Source organism: Ammospiza caudacuta, chromosome 2, assembly GCF_027887145.1.
Source record: "Ammospiza caudacuta isolate bAmmCau1 chromosome 2, bAmmCau1.pri, whole genome shotgun sequence".
Taxonomy (NCBI): Eukaryota; Metazoa; Chordata; class Aves; order Passeriformes; family Passerellidae; genus Ammospiza; species Ammospiza caudacuta.
In genome coordinates, this window is record NC_080594.1 from 33,369,658 (window position 1) to 33,392,595 (window position 22,938).

General features: G+C 38.2%; 1 protein-coding gene across 1 annotated transcript in view; it reads right to left on the reverse strand.

The window, feature by feature from the left end:
* Positions 1–903: 903 nt before the first annotated feature.
* Positions 904–22,938, reverse strand: part of CRACR2A (calcium release activated channel regulator 2A) — a 51,752-nt gene continuing 29,717 nt past the window's right edge. Inside the window, exons 8-18 of the mRNA XM_058800140.1 lie at positions 21,468–21,655; positions 19,510–19,581; positions 17,294–17,339; positions 16,388–16,479; positions 15,337–15,661; positions 11,706–11,838; positions 9,673–9,754; positions 8,654–8,768; positions 6,840–6,941; positions 2,183–2,259; positions 904–1,255 (exon numbers count right to left, since the gene is read on the reverse strand). Of these exons, the coding sequence (XP_058656123.1) occupies positions 1,165–1,255; positions 2,183–2,259; positions 6,840–6,941; positions 8,654–8,768; positions 9,673–9,754; positions 11,706–11,838; positions 15,337–15,661; positions 16,388–16,479; positions 17,294–17,339; positions 19,510–19,581; positions 21,468–21,655 (1,323 nt within the window). The 3' untranslated portion in view covers positions 904–1,164. The remainder of the gene's footprint in view (positions 1,256–2,182; positions 2,260–6,839; positions 6,942–8,653; positions 8,769–9,672; positions 9,755–11,705; positions 11,839–15,336; positions 15,662–16,387; positions 16,480–17,293; positions 17,340–19,509; positions 19,582–21,467; positions 21,656–22,938) is intronic.

Below are 22,938 nucleotides of genomic sequence, written 5' to 3' on the forward strand. Positions count from 1 at the left end.
TTCATTAGTTAAATCAAAAATACTAATTTAACTAATTAAAAATTAGTTAAATTAAAAATAAAAACATTTAGAAAATTGATTAAAAACATAATGTCTGTAACAGTTTTATATAATGAAATCTACCATCTTGTGTGCAATTTTAATTAAATAAATTATGCCATGGGTTCTATTTTCCCAACAAGCTCACCATTGTGAATACTTATTCTTAAATGCTTACCACAATAGCTGGATGCAGTGAAGACATATCCCACCAGGAATAATTGTTGATCATGTGGTGGCTGGGTGATGCACTCTCAAGCTTCTTATTTCCATTTATATTCCACAAAAGCTTCCAAAGATAATTGACATCTGTGTTTCATATGATCCAGGGTGGGCCATGATTTTCTAAAATGCATCCCCATGGGTAAACTGTGTCTCAGTGCTAACAGGCCCTAGAGGAATGTTGTGTGGCAGCTGCTTTTTAAAAAGCAGTCATGTGTTTAGCTACATGAGGAGGTATTTTTTCTTAGCATTGCTAAAAGAGCAATATCTCACTGAATTTTGGTGAGATTTTCCACTCATTAAATGCTGGTACGTTTTTCAAAATCTTCCTCAAAATAAGATCTGCTGTTTCTGAAAATTCTACCTCCAAAATTTTCTATGACACCTCCTGTGACAGACTTTTGGAGACAAAGAGCTGTTCAGTCAGCCTTAACATGTTTTGAACTACAAACAACTACACCTATGGCAACTTTTAAAAAATTGCAAAGAGAGCTTAGCGGAAAATCAGGATCTAAGGATCTGAACAGAAATTAAATAAGCAGTATTCAGAGGATGGGTTATTCACACAAGTAGGAATTTACTTCATATTCAAAATAGTTTTCTTCCCATAAAATTATTTCTTCTTATTAATAATGTGGCAGCTTCTACAAGCCTGATGACAAAGCAGGATTCAGTGGTGTTAGGCATCAAACAGAATAAAGGATTGTTACTGCCCCAAATACACTGTCAATTAACCAAAGACAATATTTATAAAAGCAAGATCAGATCATATATAGATTTTAACTTTCACTTACACCTACAGTCAGAACACAGCAGAAGAAATATTTGGAAGATAAAAGCAAATTTGTTAGTGCCAGGTAGTGTTTTATAAATGTATGACTTGTCTAAACATGCCTCAGCATTTTATTGCCTCATACAGCATGACTTTTTATTTGTATCAGATTGAAGTTCGATGGTTTTCTCTTTCACTTTATCTTCATGTTCTTTTAAAATCCTGGAGCAAAGAAAGAATACTTGTGAGAAAAAAAGTCTATAAACCCACAAGAGACTGAACAAAAAACATTTTCCCAAGAGTATAAAATTGTCCAGAGATTTAACAGAAGCTGACAAAATTTTGTGAAGTAATAAACAAGCAAAAAAGTACATTTAGGGTGGCCCCATAACACAACTCTCTTTCTTCATTTAGTTAGAGAAAATTAGTTAGTGCTGATTGTTAACCTTTATTGCATATTACACAGACTCAAAACAGTAACTTTCATGTCTTACTTTTAAGGCTGGAACAAAACTAAAACAAATTTGGCTGCCTAGACATTTATCAATTACTGACACTTTCACAAAATTTCACTGATTTCAGCAACAATATTAGAGATTTGCCAACTCATTACCAGTGTCTTCACCTCTGTAAGTAGTTCAGAGGTGCCATATTTTCCTGTATCTTTACCTCTAGCCTTCATATAACTTCAAAAATCCACCTCTTCCTGTCTCCCAGCCCTCAGGCAGACAGCAGAATTTGAGCCGTAATGAGCAGAGGGAAGAAGGAAGCATATCCAATGTCCTGCTGCAAGGAGTCAGCAGCATCCATTTTCAAGCATATTTCTGCAAACCTTCAGGAAATTCTTGCAGGAATTATCACAACAGCCAAGGCCCTCAGCTCTCCTAGCTACAATCCAGATGTTTCTGGATCTATGCAGAGTTTCACCAGCATAACTCTTTATGAACCTGAGCAACTCTCAGCCAGAGCAATAGGGTCAGGCTACAGAACAGTTTAAAAGCAATGAATATTTCACCACCCTGAGTTCCTATATAAAACTAATATAAATATAATATAACATAAAACTAGTTAAACAAAGAGAATTCACAATGTCATCAGTTACAGGCAGTCAGACATATAAAAAACTCATTGTTGGTGTTTTCTTCTTACCTAGCTAAGTGAAGCACGGACTTTTCCACATTGTACCCAGAATATGCACTGCATTCATAGAAAATTAAATTGTAATCCTACAGTCAAAGAGAAAGACCATTTCAATTACTTTTGCACAATGTCTCACTCCAGCTGTAAAAATAGCAGCACAGGTATACTGAAATATGAAAATAAAGAAGGAGAAATAGATGATCTTAGGACTTTAATTCTAGAGCCAACACTAAAGAGTAACAAAAGAAGTCCAAGTGTGCCTCTCAAATAACAACTATATGCTTCTCTTAGCAGATATTTGTTCTGTAGAATAGCTTTTGATATAAGAGCTCAAATGAAAACAGGTCTTGTAAGGCACTAAGCCTATTGAACTTCCCTTGATCAAGCAATTCCCACATCACTGAGTGCTGGACAAAACAGGTGAAAAGAATTCCAGTAAATCTTCTTTCATCTTTTTGTACTTGTGAAATTTTTCTGCACTTCCTTTTCAGTCAGCCTGCATCTTTCAGTTTTGTACTCCCCTGGGAGCTTTGTAATTAGGAACAATGGATAAGTGATCAAGTCTTGGGAGAGATTCCCAGCCCTTCAGCTGAAGTCTTATAAATGCAAAGGCAAGAGATCATCTGCACAAGAGCCTGGCCTGGCAGTTCTGATGGCAGAGAAGTCTGAAAGGGAATGACAGATTATCCTCCAAAATAGATATCTGTCTACTTTCACAACCTGCTACAATGAAGGTCACTTACATTGCCTCTGTAGTATTACTACCTGTCCTTTTACCCATCCAGATTTCAAATTTCTATTCACTTTCCACTTATCTCCGTGTCTTATTGCTATTTATAGCAGTAGCTTAAAATTCAAGCGAGTAAGTCAGTACCTTAGAAAATGACAATCACATCTGCAGAGTTGCGTTTGTTTGTTATTAACTCCGGTTACTGCACTTATACTTATTTAGTCACTCTTCAGAAGACACTTATAATTCAGTTTTCAAAACTTTCCATTAAGATGATGAGGTATTTCTGTTTTGGTTTGATTTTTTTTTCCTATATACCATGCTTCCAGAATTGCACAACTTTTGGAAATTTCTGTCATCTTCGTGGAATTTCAGAGACAAAAATGGGGAAAAAAATTCCATAAATACAGTAGTTTATTTTGGCAGCTCTAAAAAAAGTTCTTCCATGACATCCAATGTCAGTTTTGTAAACGTTGTCAATGGTTATATTGTTTGTTCCAATGAAAAACCGGATTGAACAACATGCAATAATTTCTTGATGACCAGATAAGCACAGAAAAGCAGAGAAGGAAGAAATCAGGCAATGTTAGTGTTGAACAGATATTTTATCAATTTTTAAACACATATAACATTTGCAAAAATGCAACCCTATGATTCTCTTCCTTTTCTTTGAAAAGTTTTAAGATAAAATTTGGCCAGGTCAAATTTCGTACTAGCTATGCAAACAGAAGCTTGAAATAAAAATAACACTCTCTTTTTCTGCTTAGCTGATCAGAATTCCAATAGAAAACCTACTGTGGTCAGCTTATAGGTATTTCATGTCAGTCTAACATGATACTACTCCAACATCTTCCCCACATACAACAGTGTGTCACCAGAGGAGAACTCTCAGTGATAATTTCATTTATGCTGGCATGAATCTGAATGGATTTTTCAGCAAATTGCTTGGACAGAGGATAACAATTTAAACTCAATTGATAATGAGTGCTTAATTCTCTCAGTCTAGCAAAAAGGTTCTTCTCTAAAGGGGAGATAGTCTAGAAATACAACATGCCATTTCCCTGATTCAGAGAGGAAACTAATGGATAGAATACACAGGGAGCACAGACTAGGAGCAGGAAGGACACATATAATTATTAAGCTAGGAAATGCCATCCATGTCCGTCCAGGAATCAGCTACTGAACCTTGGAGACCACTGACAATTACTTCATTTTAAAAATTTGCCTACAAATCACCAGACATCTAAAGAATAGGGAGGAAAATGAAGTATTACCAGAGGGAACTGGGTAATTTTCTGTCCTGTAAAGTACCATCACTCTCAGAATACTGCCTCATTAGCAGTATTTGTGTAAGAATGGAACTGACAGGTTGACAAAGCAGGCACTGTATGAATACACAGAAATAGTCCTCATTCCATGAAGCACATATACTCTGCAAAGCCAAGGCAGACAAGGCATTATTATCTTCTTTTATAGTTGGGGAACAGTGATAGATAAGGATTTATTGACCATTTAAGATCATTCAGGAAGTAAGTGCAGGGCCAAAATAAAATGATGTAGAGATAAGCACGCCTGAGCAGCACCTTTATCATAAGGCATTTTATTTAAATAATTGGCAGTGCTTACACTTCTGTACTCACACAGAACATTGGCTGTTCCTGGACACTCACAATATGATCTGAATACTCTCTCTTGTGCTCATATGAATTCTTGATCACTGGATCAAGCTAAGCTACAGAGTAATTTGTTATACAGAGTCTTCCTTCTGGATCCTCTGCTAAAACAAGTCCAATGGACTTCCAGAATCCCTGTGCTCATTCCATTCTTCTTTTTCATGGGATATTACAAACACACTGGAACTACAAGTCTTCTCAAATGATAACTCCCTTCAGGCTGCCATTATTCCTTTTAAAAATTAATTTTGCTGCCCACCTTGCAGAGAAGTTATGTGACAAGGGCATTATAATGGGAGCCCTTGGGTTTCTGACCAAAGCTGTTGTACAGTACAGTGCTTGTAAGATGTGGGACTGAAGCAAAGGAAGGGTTAATTTAGCTGAGCTGAAACGGCCCCTGAAAGTACATGTTCCTTTCTGACTATAGGAAAAACTGGGTAAAACCAACCCCATCCTGTGAGACATTGAAACAGTCCTTAAAACTGTTGGACTTCAGGATCAACAGGCTAAACTGACTCTTTGCACAACAAGAGCTTGTTTTCACCAAATATGGCTATACAAATTAGTATCAGCTCAGCACCTAGCCCTGTGTACTTGGGATCATTTGTGAGTAATTCATGGGATTGTTCACAAAACAAGTAACTCAGCTGCATACACTAACAGAGACAGTGGTATGTGGTTTCACAGGAATTACATGGCCATTTAGCAAGAACTAATATTTCATTAAAATTCATGGTTATTATTAGCTCAGCAAGCAAATTATTATAATTTAATTATATCTATGCTACTTTTCAACTAATCCACTGCCATTAATCACTCCTTCTCTTATCTACCTCAGGCAGCACATTCAAACATTCAAGTGAGTCATTCAGATCCATTCATTTGATTATAACCATCTTATTTGACAACTTTTTGTTTTACTTATGCAAAACATTTTATTTTCTTGCATGACATGTTAGAATTAATAGCCTGGTGGGCTGTGAGCTCTATATGCTAGAGTGATTCATCTTTGTTTTACTAGTGCAGTTTTTTTAGAGCAACATGACATGCAAGACACCTACTCTCTGTCCATTTAGCATTTATGTGTCACTTGTTTTTTTCACAGAAGGATTCACCCTGGACTCCCTCCTAGCTTCCAGGGTCTCGAAGTTATCTGCATTTCCACGCACACAAGAAAATAAAGTTGATTTCCTAAAGGGAGATCTTTTGGGGGATAAGTTCAAGGCTGATAATCCTCTCAGACAAAAACCAAATAATGGACACAAACCTGAATAGGGAGGTATAATTTCAAAAGCCTATGTGAATTATCAAAATAAGATAAAAAGAGATCTGGCCCCAATTCTTTCCCTTACAGAGAAGTGCCTAGCAGCAACCTTTCCTGGAAGAACAATTCAGTTGCACTTCAAATTTTGAAAATACCCTTTTTATTACTGGCAGTAAATCTATCATCAAAGGCAAAAGAGGTAAATATGTGAAATCTAGCACACTGTTTAATTTAGATATATTCATACCAATTTGGTGAATATTTCAGCAATATTTCGATTACTTACTTCTAAATAAATGAATATTCTGCAGGCATTCATGTTCAAACTATAAGCACTGCATAAAGAGTTTTACAGGAAAAATTGATGGGCATGGTACACAAGAATATAAACAAGTATCTGGTATTTGCAGTCCCTTGATTTCTTAAATTATGCCCATGGATCACCAGTGCTCTGGTAGATGCAGACTGTTAACTCTACTTATTTTATCTCCTTGATGGAAAGTTACTAAAAGTAAACATGTTTTCTACTCCTACCACAGGAGTAACAGATGGTCTTCTTTGGTTTTACAGGAGGTAGGAGGGAGAAAAGGTCCCCAAATTATCTCTATGTTAAGAATCCTTTCACAGGGAAAAGGGAGGAAAAAAGAAGCAGCAAGGGAAAAAATAGAGAAAAAGAGAGAACAAAGAGAAACGAGACACAATGAGATTGAATTCTTAAATATTTTTCTTCTCCACTCACTTTTTGGTTTGGTTTAGGGTTTTTTATTTGATTGCTTTGGTTTCAGGGTGTTCTCTTTATCTAGGCAGTGTTGTAAGTACTTATAATTATAAGCACTTACATCACTGAAAGCTGAATTGAAGAGTGTGATGGGGTTCCTAATCCTTAAAGATACCTATCTGGCTAAGATTAATCTGTATTTCTATGAATTTAGACACATTGAGACTCCATTTTAAAACCTTCACCTTCAAGCCTTGTAAGGAGCTCCCAAAGCACAGTACCTTTGCAAGATGGTCTCCCATTCCCATCGGGACCTCACGCTCCTTTTCATTATCGGTTTTGTTACCCAACAAAAGAACAGGCACGGTCTCCCCAGTTGCCTCCTGCAGGATAAACAGCAAATATCAACTGAAGTGCTGAATTCAAAAGATCACAGATTAAGAAGATAAAAGCTAACAAATGTCACACTCTAACAAGACATTTAAAACTTCACACAAACCAGGTATGTGCCACTTTGCTGACAAACATGTCAGGAATTGAAGTTGGATAAAAGACATGAAAAAGACATAATGCTAAGAGTTACACTGACTTGGGATATTTTCTAATAACAGCACAGAAGCTCATTAGACTTTATATTAAAATGGGAGAGAGGAAACCACTGTGCTACACAGGCTCAGGTATTATGTGTTTACAGCCACTGCTTTTCTAATTACATGGCCAGGAAAAATAATGGCAACACCTGGGTGTTATTATGCCAAATGAATTACATGAAATAGTGAAGAAATACACAGAATAGGCCCCCAAAATACATAGAATAGACAGAAATCAAAATCCATTCTGAAAAGGGTTATAATTATATCAGTGAGTGCTTTTATTAGGTGGGCTGAATGCTACAGCAGTAAAAGGGACTTGGCAGTATGTCCAACTTAGCAATAGTTTGTAGCAAACAAAAATTAGTTAGTAAAGAAGAGTGAACTATTAGAGCTTGGAAAAAAGTTTTGACCACAATATTCCATTTTTCTGAATCAAAATCAGCAATGCTCCACTAGCTTTTACCATACGGAATTAAAACATGCCACTTATTCATTAAGATCATATAATTAGCAAGGGCCTGTTCTTCCCAAATGCATGCTAATAGTACTTCAGTAAGGCTACTCATATCTGGAAAAACTATGACTGTTTGGAGGAATTTAAATGACTGAGTCCTAATCTGAACTCCCAAAGACACCTCTTGGCTATTATGGAAATACAATAGTAAATAATAATAATAATCATAATAATAATCATAATAATAATAATAATATATATAATAATATTATTATAATAGTGTGTTATACTAGAGCACATGCCCAATAAAATCAGACTAAATGATCTTTGCATATTTATTTGTCACTTACTTTTTCAGTGTGCAAACAGGGAGCCACACTTTGTTCTTGCTACAAGTCAGCCCTTTGTGGCAGCTGCCTCAGTTTTATTTTTACTCTTTGTTCTGGCCACAAGCAAATTCTGTTGCTTATGCTCTTAATTTGTTTTAATTTTTAATTAATTGATGTCATTCAGTGATATGGACTACATTTCCTTTTCAAGTGGTTGAAAGGATGATCCCCAGGAAACTGAACTGTCTTTCACAAGTACAGTTTCACAGCACTACTGTGGATTACACAGTTCTATGTTTATGGCTTATGTTCCTAATATACTCTATTTTCCACAAGCTACACACTTGGTTATCAAATGCTAGTGATCATCAGTGATCACCAGATCACCATCACTGATCCAAAACACCTCTCAGTGCTAGCAGTGATCCAGTGGAGGTCATCAACAAAGTTCTCTTCATGAGAAATAAGAGGACTCCATGCTGGGATTTTACCACCCCTCATTCAAAGTCCTTAAAACCCTGGAACTATATATTTTTTTTTTCATAGAGATAGAAACGAAAAACAACTTCACTGGCAACAGTGCAGACCAAACTCACAAACAAAAATGTAATTGTGACAACACAAGAAACATGGTTCTCTCGGTTTCACCCTGCTAACAGCCCTTGTTCAGAAGGTAGAGATTGACACCAAGGTTTGGATTTCAAGTTATGTCAAGTTACCTCAATGCTTATCAGCCACTGCTTGACAGCTGTGAATGTGTCTTTTGCTGTTATGTCATACATCACAATGACACCATCAGCTTTTCTGAAAAACTGCTTGGTAATGCTTCGGTACCTGCAAGTAAGAATCTGGTTACAGCTCTCTTCAACAGAAGCAACAATCGACAAGTTAAAATTTATAGTAACTCCTCCATACAAAGGGAAATAAATTATTTGGGGGAAAAAAATAAAACAAAAGGAATTTTCAAAAGAAAGTGTTTGGAAAAGCTCCCCCTGCCTTCTTTAACTGATTCTGGGTTAGGCAGGATAATTAGCTTAATATTTCACCTTCTCTCTCCTCTTTCGTTTTAAGCTTGGAGCAGAAATTTCCCCCTCACTAAGTGCTCTTCTAAAGCTAGCTAGGTTTTTGGAGACCTTTTTCCAAATCTTCATATAGAAAATGCAGACTGTCATTATCATCCTTGCTTTTAGTAATAGTAATAGAAAGTTATACAATAGGTGAGGAGATGGGGAAGGAAATGACCACTGAAATCTTATAAAAACCTGGAGTTCTACTGCAATGGTATTGCTTTAGTAAAAAAAAAAATAAACTCATCTTTTTTCTCCATTTAGGTATTTCCTGATATAGAAATCATTCTAGGTGCATTTTAAAATCAGTCTTCCTCCTAAAGAAACAGTGTTGCGCTAAACTTTTCAGAGCTTAATTAGTGCTGCAAGGGAATGAGCTAAACTGTGAATGCACTGGCTCCATTAGGAATGCTCCTATATTTGTTCCTCTCCCAAGAAGCAGGATTAGGTTCACACTTAATGATCTTCAAACAGATGATTCAGGGAAGTGAGACCTTAAAATGTGTGCAGGATTTTGACTGGCATGGAGTTAAATTTCATCACACTGTCTTCGTTTCAAACAAGGAGTTTTGCCACTTCCAACCCTCCAATTCCCTCCTCCATCCCAGCAGACGGGGGAGTGAGGAAGCAGCTACACTCCCAGGGTTGAGCCATAAGAGACCCTTCCTCACCGTTCCTGGCCAGCTGTGTCCCAGAGCTGCAGCGCTACCTGGCTGTGATCTACTGTGACAGTTTTCACGTTGTAATCCACACCTGCAACAGAAAGGCAAGGTGAGCTGTCTCTTTACAAGCTGTTTGATCAGTGAAAACTGGATCCAGCAAATAGCAACAATTCCAGGAAAGTAAAAAGATAGGCACTGCATTAAAAATTATGTCCAGAGTCTCCAGCTGTCAGAGGACAAGAGCTTTTATTTGCTTGAAATCCTCCAGCAATACCGAAAGGTAGTAGAGTAGTTCAGTTTTGCAAAATATGCAAGTCACTTTCCAAATCACAGAACACGAGTCAATGGTCCATCTGACAGTCCACAGCAGTCTAAGCCATTTTGCCTGGAATTGACTTGTATGACATAGTTGTGTGAAAAGTGTTAGTTTAGTCTGAGCTAACCACATGGGAGCCTTCCAAAAACACAAGGCATGGCACAGGAACAGTGGAACCTGAGATAAATGCTGAAGATAGGTGGACTGAACATGTGGAGAACATCTTCTCCTATTTATAATGTAGAAGATAAGCTCACTTCCTTTAGGTTAGTGGACATAAAAATTCATTTATTTAAACTTTTAAATTAAGCCTCTCCCAATTCCTCTAACCTCTGAAGATGTAGGTATTTTCTGGATATTTATAACAATAATTAGAGTTTAAAATGCTAATCAGTCACTACCTCCTCCTAATGACAACCTACATATTTTTGGTATCAAATTGAACTGTATCATAAAATCACAGAATCATTGAATAATTCAGGTTAGAAGGGATCTCAGTAGGTCAGCAACAGTATCTTTGGGGCCATTTTCCACAAAAATGGGATTTTTACCAGTGGTATCAATGGAAAAGCATCCATGCCTGCTTAGATTCCTTCAATAGGCAATAAAAAAACTGGTATGGAGAATATATCTATTGCTTGTATTTCAAGGGAAGAAATTTGAATATTCTGTAGAAATTCATTGAAAACACTCCTCTCCATATTGTTCACTTGACTTTTCCACTGTCTGTACCTTGCCAGCCATAGCCCACACCTGTGAAACTCATTGATGTGAACAATAAATCAAAGCTGTGACAAATGTCTTTCTGCCATTTTCTTTGTAAGAACCCTGGATGACCAGCCAAAAGAGGAAAGAGTTCAGACTCATTCTTGTGTTTTTTCTCTGGAAAATTGCACACTGTGTAAGACCTCAGAGTGTAGAGAAGTGCATCAGCCAATTACAGGACAACATGGACAGGACACAGCTTTTAGATCAATAGGATACATGAACAGACAATTGCAGATAGGTGTCCAAGCCCCCATTCCAGTTAATGAAGATACAGTCAGTGAAAAACTAGGACATTACTAAGCTCACCTTGAAGTAGGTAAGTCTCATTTCACATATGCTGCAGAATAAGTAAGGTCTCAATACAGGCTAAGCATAAGGAATCTGGTCATTTAACCCAGCTGCATTGCAATAACCTATACTTGAGTTCTTGTACCTTGATTTTGAGTCTGACTTTGGAAAGCTTGTTCTACAATTTTAGGCAAGGTAAGAAGGTCGGCTTTGAAAATTTTGGCGTTTGAAACACTGGTTTGACATATTTTTTTGGTGATTAGTATAATGCTAAATGATAGGTGATTCAGATATGCTACTTTCTCTATAAAACAAAATCAGATTACTTAGAGGGATAGCAATGAGATATGAAGGTGGGACTGTTAGTACAATGCAGTCCAGAGGACAGGATATCTGCTTCAGAACTGTGAGATCTACAAGGAAATTCTAGCTTCACAGAAATCAGTAGATTTTTTCTGATTTATCTCACTGCTGGCCAGGATTTCAGTACAGAATCTATTCTGAAACTTCCCCATCAATTATGAGCTTTCCAGTTTAGGAGAACTTACTTTGCATGTCCTACTTTTACAACATCTGTATGTTTCTGTTTTATTATACAAGGCCTGATCTCAGTAGAAACTCTTAAGTACTGTCGGAACAAAAATAACAATAGTTGTATTGTTAAACTTACCTACAGTAGCAGCTGTGCCTGGGAAAAAACGATCTTCACAAAATCTTCTTAAGAATGAAGTCTTTCCAACACTCGAATTGCCCACAAAAATGATCTTGAATAAGCGCTCTGGAACAGAGTTTATTCTCTCCTCCTTCAAGTAAGAGCAAAAATTAGCCTCCAACTGTTCTATAAATCCTGTTGCCTCTCCAGTTAAAGGCTGATATGGGGAAAATAATAGATTTTATCCTATCATAGTCTTCATTACTTATGAAGCAATATTCTGTTTCTTAAAATAACTCAGCATTTCAGGTGTTTGTCATGCATCATTCCAGATCATCCAAAATGCAGTGATTTGCACTGAGCTCTGGAAGTGTACTGAATATGAACCTTTACATGAAACTGACAAAATAAACCAGTTTATGTTCATGAGCACAAATCAAAATTTATAAAGCCTCACACAGCTCTGCTCAATAGCCAGTGACTCAGAGGAAGCAGCACATCTTCATCTAGATACCAGAAGCAAAGTCATAATTTTTTTGCTTATGCTACCAAATTCTTCTCTCTGCTACTACCATAGAGCCAAGAACTTCCATCCAATTACTGCATTTCTACATCTGTTTAACATTACAGGCAGAAGCACTGAGGAAAGACACAGAGAATTAGACCAGTTAATCAGGCTGTAAACATTCAGCTACGTTTCTGTCATTTCGCTTTTTAAGCAGAAGGAACAACAATTTGTTCTGCTTATCCAGGTTCTGTTTACTGCAGGCTAAGCTAAGTGGATGCTGGAGAGAATATTTATATCCTCTATCAAGTAGGTCATCATTCTTTTGTATGTAAATCAGGAGTTGCTTTGGGAAGCACTTGTAGCACCAGCTGGTTTGCAGGGTCTCTTGCTGGTCTCTTCTATTTTGTGTAAAGTTGAAGGAAGAGAGAGATAGAAAGTTTGCTTTCAATGCTGCAGAAGGAGAGAAAGATCATGGATGGTCCTGGCATTAGTTTGTTAAGGTACAGGTTGTGAGGAGGGGAAGGAGGGGAAGGCCCTCTGCCAGTCATTTGATGTGCAGGATCCATGTCTTCATGAAGACATCAAAATTGAATTCACTGCCCAACAGCCCTTTAAATGAAACATTGAAGTCTACACTTGGAAGTGTTTTCTACAAATATACAGAAGTCTTAGAGAAAGAAGAAGAAATAGAGAGCTGCTCTTGATGGGGGAAAAAACCCCAAACAACAAAGACTTGAGCTGCTGTCTCCCTTCATGTGAAAAAAAAATAATTCAGGCTGTAAATTTTGGGGACCAAAAACACATGTTTCTTTCATGAGCTGGGCTTACAGCCCACCACAGTTATAGAAGGGTTTCTTATTTTCATTTTCTTTTAAAATTCTAAACCCCAGGGCAACTATAGGCTACTAGTAGCACACATTTATACAAAGCACATTCTCAGTCCTGATAAAAACCATTCCCAGCTTATTAGTCTGTGTGCTCTGGGAAATAAAACAAGCTAACATACAATCACCAGCTTGGCAGTATTATCACAGTGCTTCTGAGAACCACAGCTAAATATATGGACTACATGACCTGAAATACTTTGTCCCTGGTGGTCATTCAAACTCCAGTAGCACTAAGACTCAAAGACCCCAGAGGCCTTCAGCTCAATTACCAACACAAGAACATAAGAAGTAATTTTTCACTGAGATGTATCAAGTCCAGTCATGAACATAACCTCAATAATTAAACTTGATTATAAATCTGCATCTGAACACTATGCTAGGGGGTAAGCTACTCCACAGTCTGCTTCAACAAAGTGCGGATGGGAAAATGAAATAGCAGTAGGATGATAATTTATTTTAGTTTACAATGCAGCCTGAAAAAGTCTTCCCTAGATGTGTCTTTTGAGTAGTCTTTATAAAAAAAGTAGCCAGGTAAAGTAACACAGCTTTTGTACAATTTAACACAAATGTGGGAGATTATACGTATAAACATAATGGTTCATATTCCATATTGAAAGTGAATCTCATGCAGAAGTTTTGAACAGAAAATCCTGCTTTAATTTCCATTAGGGTTCCTTCAGGTATTGAATATATTCCTACAGGCTTGTCCTAGCTGGATAGGATGACCTTCCTGGCTTTTGTCATCCTAATGTCCAGTGATGCCATGCTTTGAAAATGTGACACAAAATAAGTCATACAGCAAGCAAAAAGCATGCACTGAATTAGACAATTTCAAACTATAAAGTTCTTTTCTGTACCCTCAATGATTTATTAAAAGGTACCACTTAGAAATTATTATGTAACCATGACATAATTCTATCATAATTTTTAAGATACGCTTGCTTCTTCTAAAAGAACCATATAATTATGACCAAGCAAACCAATTTTTCCTATACTTTAATCTTTTTAATATGTGCTTCAAGAATCTAAAAATGAGTAATCCTTAACAATGATTCTAAAATTGGAAAACAAGCACAGCTAGCTCTGAAGAAATAGCAATGCAAAAAGAACTTTATACTCCACAGAAAAGTACCTTCCAGCATACTGTTTTAAGGATTATTACTGAATGGTGAATTCATTTCTAACACACATATACAAGCTAGAGCTGAAAAAAATATAGGATTTCCATTTGCTAAATAAAAGTATTTTCAATGATAATTAAAAAGTCATGATAATCCACTCATTATTCCTCAGATAATGTAACAGCTTCCAAAGCTGACTCAAAAGTATCAGAATATGAGAAATATCACCTTGAGGCAAAAAAAAAAAAAAAAAAACAAACAAAGCCAAACAACAATTTTTTTTAAAAAACGCTTATTTTTTAAGAAAATTTCTGCCTTCCACAGGATCTTCTTGTATCCTCTGTTACAAGGCTTAACTTCACTTTCCCTAAACAGTCCTTCAAATGTAAATCTATGCACACATTGTCTGCAGTTACCACTCCTTTAGATTGAGTTCCCCTTCTTTGCACCTTCAGCACTTGTCTGCAACACGTTTGCATCCCCCACTTCATGCAATGGCTTAATCTGTCATGTTTCAACTTAAAGACAGAAAACCAAATAATTTTAGATTCTAGATATAACACATTAACATATGACACCACTTCATGGCATCCAAGGTCCTTCAGAATAGAATAGAAGAGTTCCAGTTGGATGGGACCTACCAGTCCAACTCCCTGACCACTTCAGGGCTGACCAAAAGTTAAAGCATGTTATGAAGGGCATTATCAAAAAGTATCTTAAACACTGATAGACTTGTGGCATGGACCACCTCCCTAGGAAGCCTATTCCTGTGTCTGACCACCCTCTCACCAAAGAAATGCTTCCTGATGTCAAGCCTGCACCTCCCCTGAGGCAGCTTTGAACTATTCCCACACATCCTACTGCTGGATTCCAGGGAGAAGGGATCAGCACCTCCCTTTCCCCTTCCCCTCCTCAGGAAGCTGCAGACAGTAAGAGAGTCATCCCTCAGCCTATTTTTGCAAACTGGACAAACCCAGAGCCCTCACCCACTCCTCAGAGGACACACTTTCCAGCCCTCCCACCAGCTTTGTGGCATTCCTCTGGATGCATTCAAGGACCTTCACATTCTCCTTAAATCACAGGGCCCAGAACTTCACACTCTACTCAAGGTGAGATCTCCTTTGTCCTCTTACATTTGACAGTGTTTCCTTCCCTACAGGCTGCTCTCTAGAAGATGACGACGAATGTTCCATTGATTGCTCTCTGGATTTGTTATTCATTTCTGTCTCAAAAGTATCTTCATCTTCTCCAGTCCATCTGCTCAGCTGCTTATCAACCAGCCTGTCAAGAAGCTGGGGTAGGTGATCTTCTTCAATTGATATTATTCTTTGGAGATGTGATGTTTTAGGCATTCCTCCAGTGACTCCAGCATCAAGCTCTTCAGAGAGAACTCCATTCAGTCCAGCAGAATTCCTTCTCCTTGAATTACTGAAAATATCATCTTCTTCAAATGAATGGCTAGACAGAGAAAGAAGTATATCACAAAAATATAATGGACCTGCTATTTTATTCTGAATTTAATCTGAATAACTGAATTTAATCTCTCATGTTTTTGATTAGTCACAGCAGGCAGAGGAGAGTCATTCCAGTGTCTGCTGAAAAATCAAGCCTATACCATGTGTATATATATTGATAATTATGAGCATCATGGGGAAAGCTAATAACTTACAGGAGAAACCTGAACCAGAATGGAAAATATTAGATTAACATCAATTCTAATCTCATAGAAGAGCTAAATTAAGCTTCTCTACTGTGGTTTCTCCTTTCCCACCTTCCCTCCTATTCTGGAGGAATAAAAGAAACACCCAAGAGAGATCATTTCAATGTGCAATCTGATTCTCTTTTTAGTAGATAGGATGGACATGGTTTTGCTTAATATAGATAAAAAAAGTCCAAGTGGAGACTCAGAATTGTACCACATTAACAGGCTCATGGGCAAGCTTTTGTGTCTCCCAGCCTACAGCCATCCACAGTGGGGAAATCTCTTGCCTTTGCAGACAGCACACTTAAAATTTGGCTTTTCATTTCCAAATTTCTTAATGAATACAGTAATCTTATAGTGACAGACACTTAAGAAATACACTCTTTGAAAAGTTCAAAAGTATCAGAAAGGAAGCATTCCACATCTTCTTTCTATAAGCCTCATCATACTCAAACAGGGAACACATGAAAAAAAGTTCCTACCTGTTTGGCTGCATCTTGCCCTCTATGTATTTCCCAATGATAGACCCTGATCTCTGCTTCCAGCTGGCTTTTGGAACAGTTGTTTTGCATTTCTGTAGAAATACAGAATACTTCTTACTGATTTACTTCTGGTGCTCATTATGGTTAACTACCCTCATTCCAAATACTTAAATAATGCAATGCAAATGATAGAAAAAAAAATGTAGAAGAAAGTACTAGAGGTATAAATGTTTCAGAATTCTAATTGATAAACAATCAGAACAGGAAACTCCATATCCTGCAAAAATGCATATGCTTTGTAAATAAAACAGCACAATGTTATGGAAAAAAAGGTTTGTTTGTTTTTTTTTACATGAGCAGCTTCTTGTAGACTAAGAACACAAGCAAATATAAACTAAAGGCCTTAGTCTCCTTACACCAGGGTGCTCCTAGAACATCTTAGGAGTCCATTCTTTGCTGCTGCTTAAAAAGTTAATAGGATCTGCTCTTACCCCAGCCTCAGGTACTGAGGTACTCAGGTACTGATTCAGGTACACCAGTTATTGTACTGTTGTATAAATGTGTCAGGATATTACCCACTCTTGACTGGGTAAACTAACACATTTAATTGTTCCATTTTTAGGTTATTTCCTCCTTTCATGATTGCATCCTTTGTTTCTTCTAAAATACATTCATCTCTCTTCAGATAGCTCCCACTTTATAATTCTCAACATGTAGCTCTTAAAATTGTTTAGCAAATTAAAAAAATCTTATTTTCAAGTGAGAAAAGACAATACAAATTAACAACAGGGTAAGATTTAAGGGGCATGAAAGTTCATCTCCTGCCCAGCCTTCTGCTCCCCTTCTTTTGAAGCTGTTCTCACATGTGTCTGCCCAACACTAGGTTTGAAAATAATAGTTGGTTACCTGCAAAAATATGTCACGTTCATCCTTGAGATGTTTGTTCCTCTCTCTGCAAAGAAAATACAAACAAAAGAAACACTGAAGCCAAATATTTAGAACTGCTGACTTTTTTACTCCACACGAACAGACAGACTGGACAGCTGGCAGTGCAAACCTTTCATCACCCTTTATTTATATTCTCACCTCGGCCAGTTCCTTGTCTGGGCTATTGATTCTCCAGCAGGGCTATGCTGATTAAAGCCAGATGGGATTTGGATCTCTTCCTGTATTTTATCTAAACAAATGCCTTAACACATAGAAATCAGTTGTGGTCAACATGCCTTCACTTACCGTAAATTAGAATTTTTAATGATTTTAAGATGACCTCTTAATGTGGAGAGGGTGCAAAGAACACCATCTCTTGTTCATCTGCTGACAGCTGTGAAAGCCAGTTATTGTGGCAATTGCGGCTGCCACAGAAAAGTCACCCTAGGAAAACATCCATCTTCCATCCTTTGTGCAGAAACAATGAAAGTGTCAAGAAACAGATACCCCAGGCAATCAGCAAGCTCTGATCAGATCTGACAGCACACCTGCTTAGTACATCATCTATTGTCTCCATCTGTTGCTGGCCTGGCCACAGGAGAGACTGAGCAGCCAGGGTGAATGAAAAAAACCTCTCTTGCCAGATGTTTCCATCTATGTCCCCAAAACTTGCAGCAGGCAAGATCACAGAGTGGCCTGTGGAAAACACATGCTGCAAAATAAGAGCCTTTCCTCAAGTCTGTGAAATTTTTAGGCAACTTTAAAATGAGGCCTCCTGAAGGAAGTGCAGACAATGAAGACCTAGAGGCAGGTGCATCCTACAGCTCACACTGACTGACCATTGAGCAAACAAAACCCAACATTTCTTCACATTGAAAAGAGTGCTACAGGTGGCTGAACACAGCTCCAAATTTGAAGTTTATCACAAAGGAATGTTAGCTATGTACATCTTGGAATCATTTTACAAATATTTTGGGAAAATAATCTTCATTTTGGCTCAACTCCCAGCACTTGAGAAGCAACAGAGCCTTTCAGCAAGCTCCTGCAGCCAGGCTTCTACCTCAGAATTAGAGCTGTTCAGTGCTGCTCTGTTTTACATCTGACTTTTGGAAAGGGGATTGTCCTACACTTCTGAATTGTCAAAATGAAGCATATCTTTCAGGTGTGCTGCCCTCTACTCTATGCAAGAACCAACCATATAAGAGTCTTTTGTAACCATTTTTGCTATTTCTGTGTCATTATCCTGTGGCAGTTGACATTGACTGGCTGCCAGATGTAAATCCAGCCACTCTCTCACTCTCCTTCCTCAACACCACAAGGGAAGATAATAACATAGAAAAGCTTGTGGGCCAAGATAAAAACAAGCAGATTACTTACCAGCTACCCATTACAGACAAAACAGACTCAACTATAGGATGATGAGAAATAGAGACAATACTAAAATAATCTTCTCCACAATCCCTTTTCTTTTCAGGCTCAACTTCATGCCTACACCCTCAGTTCTTCTACCTCCTTAACCAATCCTGAGTGGCACAAGGGGATGGGGAAAAGTGGGGCTTGTGGTCAGTCCATAACAGCTTCTCTCTGCGGCTCCTTCCTCCTCACAGTTTTCTCGCTCCAGTGAGTGAGAGTGAGTTCCCTCACACAGGTTATAGTCCTTCACAACTCCAGCACAGAGCCTTTCCATGGAGAATAATCCTTCAGGAATGGACTGCTCCAGCCTGGTCCACCACAGGCCACAATTCCTGCCAGAAAACCAGCCTCTGCATGGGCTCCTCTCCACGGACCAAGCTCCTGCCAGGAGCCTGCTCTTGTGTGGACTCTGCACAGGCTGCAAGGGACTCTGCTCCAGCAGTGCCTGGAGCACCTTCTACCCCTCTTTCTTCACTGACCTTGGTGTCTGAAGGGCTTTCTCACATATTTTTTTCTCTCTTCTCTCCCAGCTGCTGCGTTGTTTTCCACCCTTTCTTACTGAGGCTTTCCCAGAAGCACATGGGGGCTGTGGGGCTCCACTGTGCCCTGTGCTGTGTCCATGGTCACAGGGCAGCCCTGGCTTCTCTCTGGCACAGAGGCTGCCCTCTGGCACCCCACTGTCAACACCTTGACACCTACACACACTACATATCCCAACGTAATTTCATCCTTTAACGGACCTCTTTAGAATTATATAAGAGTTTTTGGAAGATCAACATTACCTTAAAAAATCCAGCTGCTTCAAAAGTCCTGACTTCTCTCTCTGTAAGGTTTCTGTCACCCGGTACACCTCCCTGCAAGAAAAAAAAAGAAAAAATTGTTCTAAGCATGGTAAGAACACTGCTAAAATGCTTCCCCCTAGGGGTATCTACATTTGAGACCTCAGCTTCTTCAAACTTGTAGAGTCTCTTCTGCATGAATGGTTAATATTTTAAAGAAGTTTATTCAGTAGCACAGCAGCACAGCAGTACAAGTTAGCAGAGGAAGGAATAGAGGTTCTTTTTTCAAAAAATATTGCTTTTTAATTTCTTCATCCAGAGAGTTTATATATGTTGATACTGGCACTTGGAGCATTCAGAACAGATACACTGCTAAAATACTTCCCAGTTATAGCCACTAAAAAACAGGTGACATTTTATCCAAAATTAGAGCTTATCCTGCTGCAGGAACCATATGTCAGGCTCTCACATCTACAATCCCTACAATTTCTTCCAATTCTTGACACTTATGCAGCCATTTTAACACCATTTACTTTGATTTAACACGGTTTGGTGTCTGGCCTTTAATGATTTTTTTCGCCTTTCAATGAAGCCTCAAGTTCTTCCTGTGCACTGTCTGAACATTACACCTGCTTCAACAGCTCAGGTCTTACCAGACTGACACAGATGTTTAAAGCAACACTGCAGGTGCAGTTGAGTAGGGCTGAGCTCTAATTCCATAAACCACTATTGAATCCAAAGTGCTTTGTAAGTACAGTAGTATTATTCAGCAGTCTGACCACTGGGCAGATTTCCTTTGTAGCTTTTAAATCAGATCATTTCATAATCTTTGCTCTGGATCTGAAAAGAGAGGCCTCAAAGAGGAAACAAACCACCTTGAGGAGGAGTATTTCTACTGTCTACTTCCAAAACACATATCAAACATGAAAACCTAAAATTTCTAACCACCGTGGCCACTCTTTAACACTAATTTATCAACAAAGTTAATTATTTTTACCCTTGAGAAAAATTAAAGAGTTGATAACTTAATAGAGCTTGGCACAAAGCTTAAGAGAAAAATAATGTGACATTTGAACTAAGGTTCTGCTCTATCCTGAAATATGTCAGCCAGCAACAGCTCTGAATTATATAGTTCATTGCTGCAATGGCCAGGTCCATCTGTCATTCATGAGCCCTCCATGGGCAATGAGAGGCTTCTACAGATCCCTGAGCATTTTCTTTAAAATCGACTTGAGTGAACATTTCTGCCAATTACAGCCTCAGAGTAATGATTCTTCTGCTTTGTGCAGAAGGCTGGAGCAAGACAGGTAGCTGGAACTGTCACAAGTCATTTTTATCCCTCAAAATATGAATCGTAAACATTTCTTCTTGATTTTTTTTTTTTTTTTTTTTTTTTTGTAATTTGGAGTCAGAATCTGAAACTTTCAACATTTGAACTGGAAACCCCAAAATGGTTTGGGGTTCTGAATTGCCACAAAGCATTGTGGGAATTGAGATAAGCTAAATTTTATCTTGCTGTCCTTACTAGGCTTACTTTTGATGAAGGAAAAAAAAGAAGATCCTAGGTATCTCAGAGTGTATTCTGAGAAGCAAGTTTCAGATAGACTCAGCTTTGAGTAGAATGAAGCATCATGTGCCACAACTGTAAGGCATTTCCACAAGGAATTCCATTGGTATCTCAAAACTAAGACACTACATGGATTTTCAATTCAATTTTTAATTCCAAATATCCTTAACCAATGGCAGTGGGGAGAACACTGGCATTTTGAACACAAAATTAGCAAAAGATTCCATAGAAGCCAGATATGCTACAGAAAACATGCTGAATTACCTGGGGGTAAGCAGCTAGAACTGCACTCAGCTTTACAAGTGGTTTCTGCTTTTGACAGCACTGGGTACCCTGAGGGGGCTTACTGGCACACCAAGCAGGTGCACAAGAACTGCTGCAGCTGGACACTTACATTTCCTTCTCCTCATGGAGCCTTGATGCCTCCTCCTGAAGCACCTGTAGCTGCTGTTGAGCCAGGCTTAGCTCATGGGATGTTCTCTCCAGCTCTCTCAGCAGCTCCTGGTTAGTCAGCTTCAGCTTGGTGTTCTCTACTTTGGTTTCTTCTTTGCCACTGAGGAGTTGTGTACACTGATGCTCTAACTGGGGTGGAAGAAAAGAGAACAGAAAGCATTACAGCTGGTTGAGGCATTGGTTTTGAGGATTTCAGTTTGGGTCTTAGAGGTTAGCTGAGCAGGGAGCTATTTCTATCAAAGCCAAAGAATGAATAAAATACATATGGTGCTCTTCCACCAATCTTTGTACGGACATAATTATGTTACACAAAAACAAAGCCATTCCATTCTATAACTGAATTTTATCCAGCTCAAGAACACACCAGTACAAAGCATAAAAAAGATGCTACAGAGCAGATTAGCAGCATTAAGCTGATATTCACAACTGCTGTTTTAGACCATTTTCCACAAAGACCAGGTCTACATTGAGTGATTCAGAGATCTACCTAAAAACTGCTAGATTTAAATCTGATAGCTGATAAACTTTTCCATCCCCAGCAATATGAACAAGCAGTGACCTTTTTGCCACCTCAGACAGATCTGCCAAGAAGTGTGAATTAGAGTCTTTTTATTCAGTTTTATACTCCCTCTCCAATGTACATCAAAGGAAACATACAACCTCCCTGTAAAACAAGCAACAATAGACAACAGTGGCTTCTGGTACATAAAGAAGTTCTATCTGCTTCTCCCTGGCTAACTGAGCAAATTTAGACAGCACAGCAAAACTTCATATTAGGTAAAGCACTGCTGACCTTAAAATACAAAAGTTTTATTTTGTTTTGGCTTGGGTTTTTTTTTTCTTTTTTCTGTATTCATTTTAAGGACTGTAAAACATCCTTGGAGCATTATAATACCATTTCAATCTTCTAGATCTGAGACATAACAATGTTTGAACTCTCATTTTGCCCATCCCAACAAGCAGAGCTCACCCAACCAAAATCTGTCCTCATCCAGCTCTTCCAGTCAGTTCCTACCCTAGAACACTGCTGTTGTAGTCTTGAATTTGAACGAGGTCCAGGTTAAAAATAAGCACAGAAAATACTTTCTAGCCTGGACTGTGGGAAGTCAGGAACACATGTAGAGTGGGAGCACCTAGCAGCAGCAGCAGCAGCAGCTTAATGTATTTGCTGAACTGTACCCTCAGCAGGCTCACATTTCCCATGGAACACTGGCTGGGCATTAGATTACTGCTGAACAAGGTTGGCTTACATGGATAGATTACGTCAGATCCTGAATATTGCTTCCACTCCTTGACAAAACAAAGTTACCTATTCTAAGTAAAAGATCAGCTGCTTCAGGTACTTAAAACAACACTCATCCAGAGGAGTGGCTTTGGGAGAAGCAAAAAGTGACTACACAAAGATGAACTTT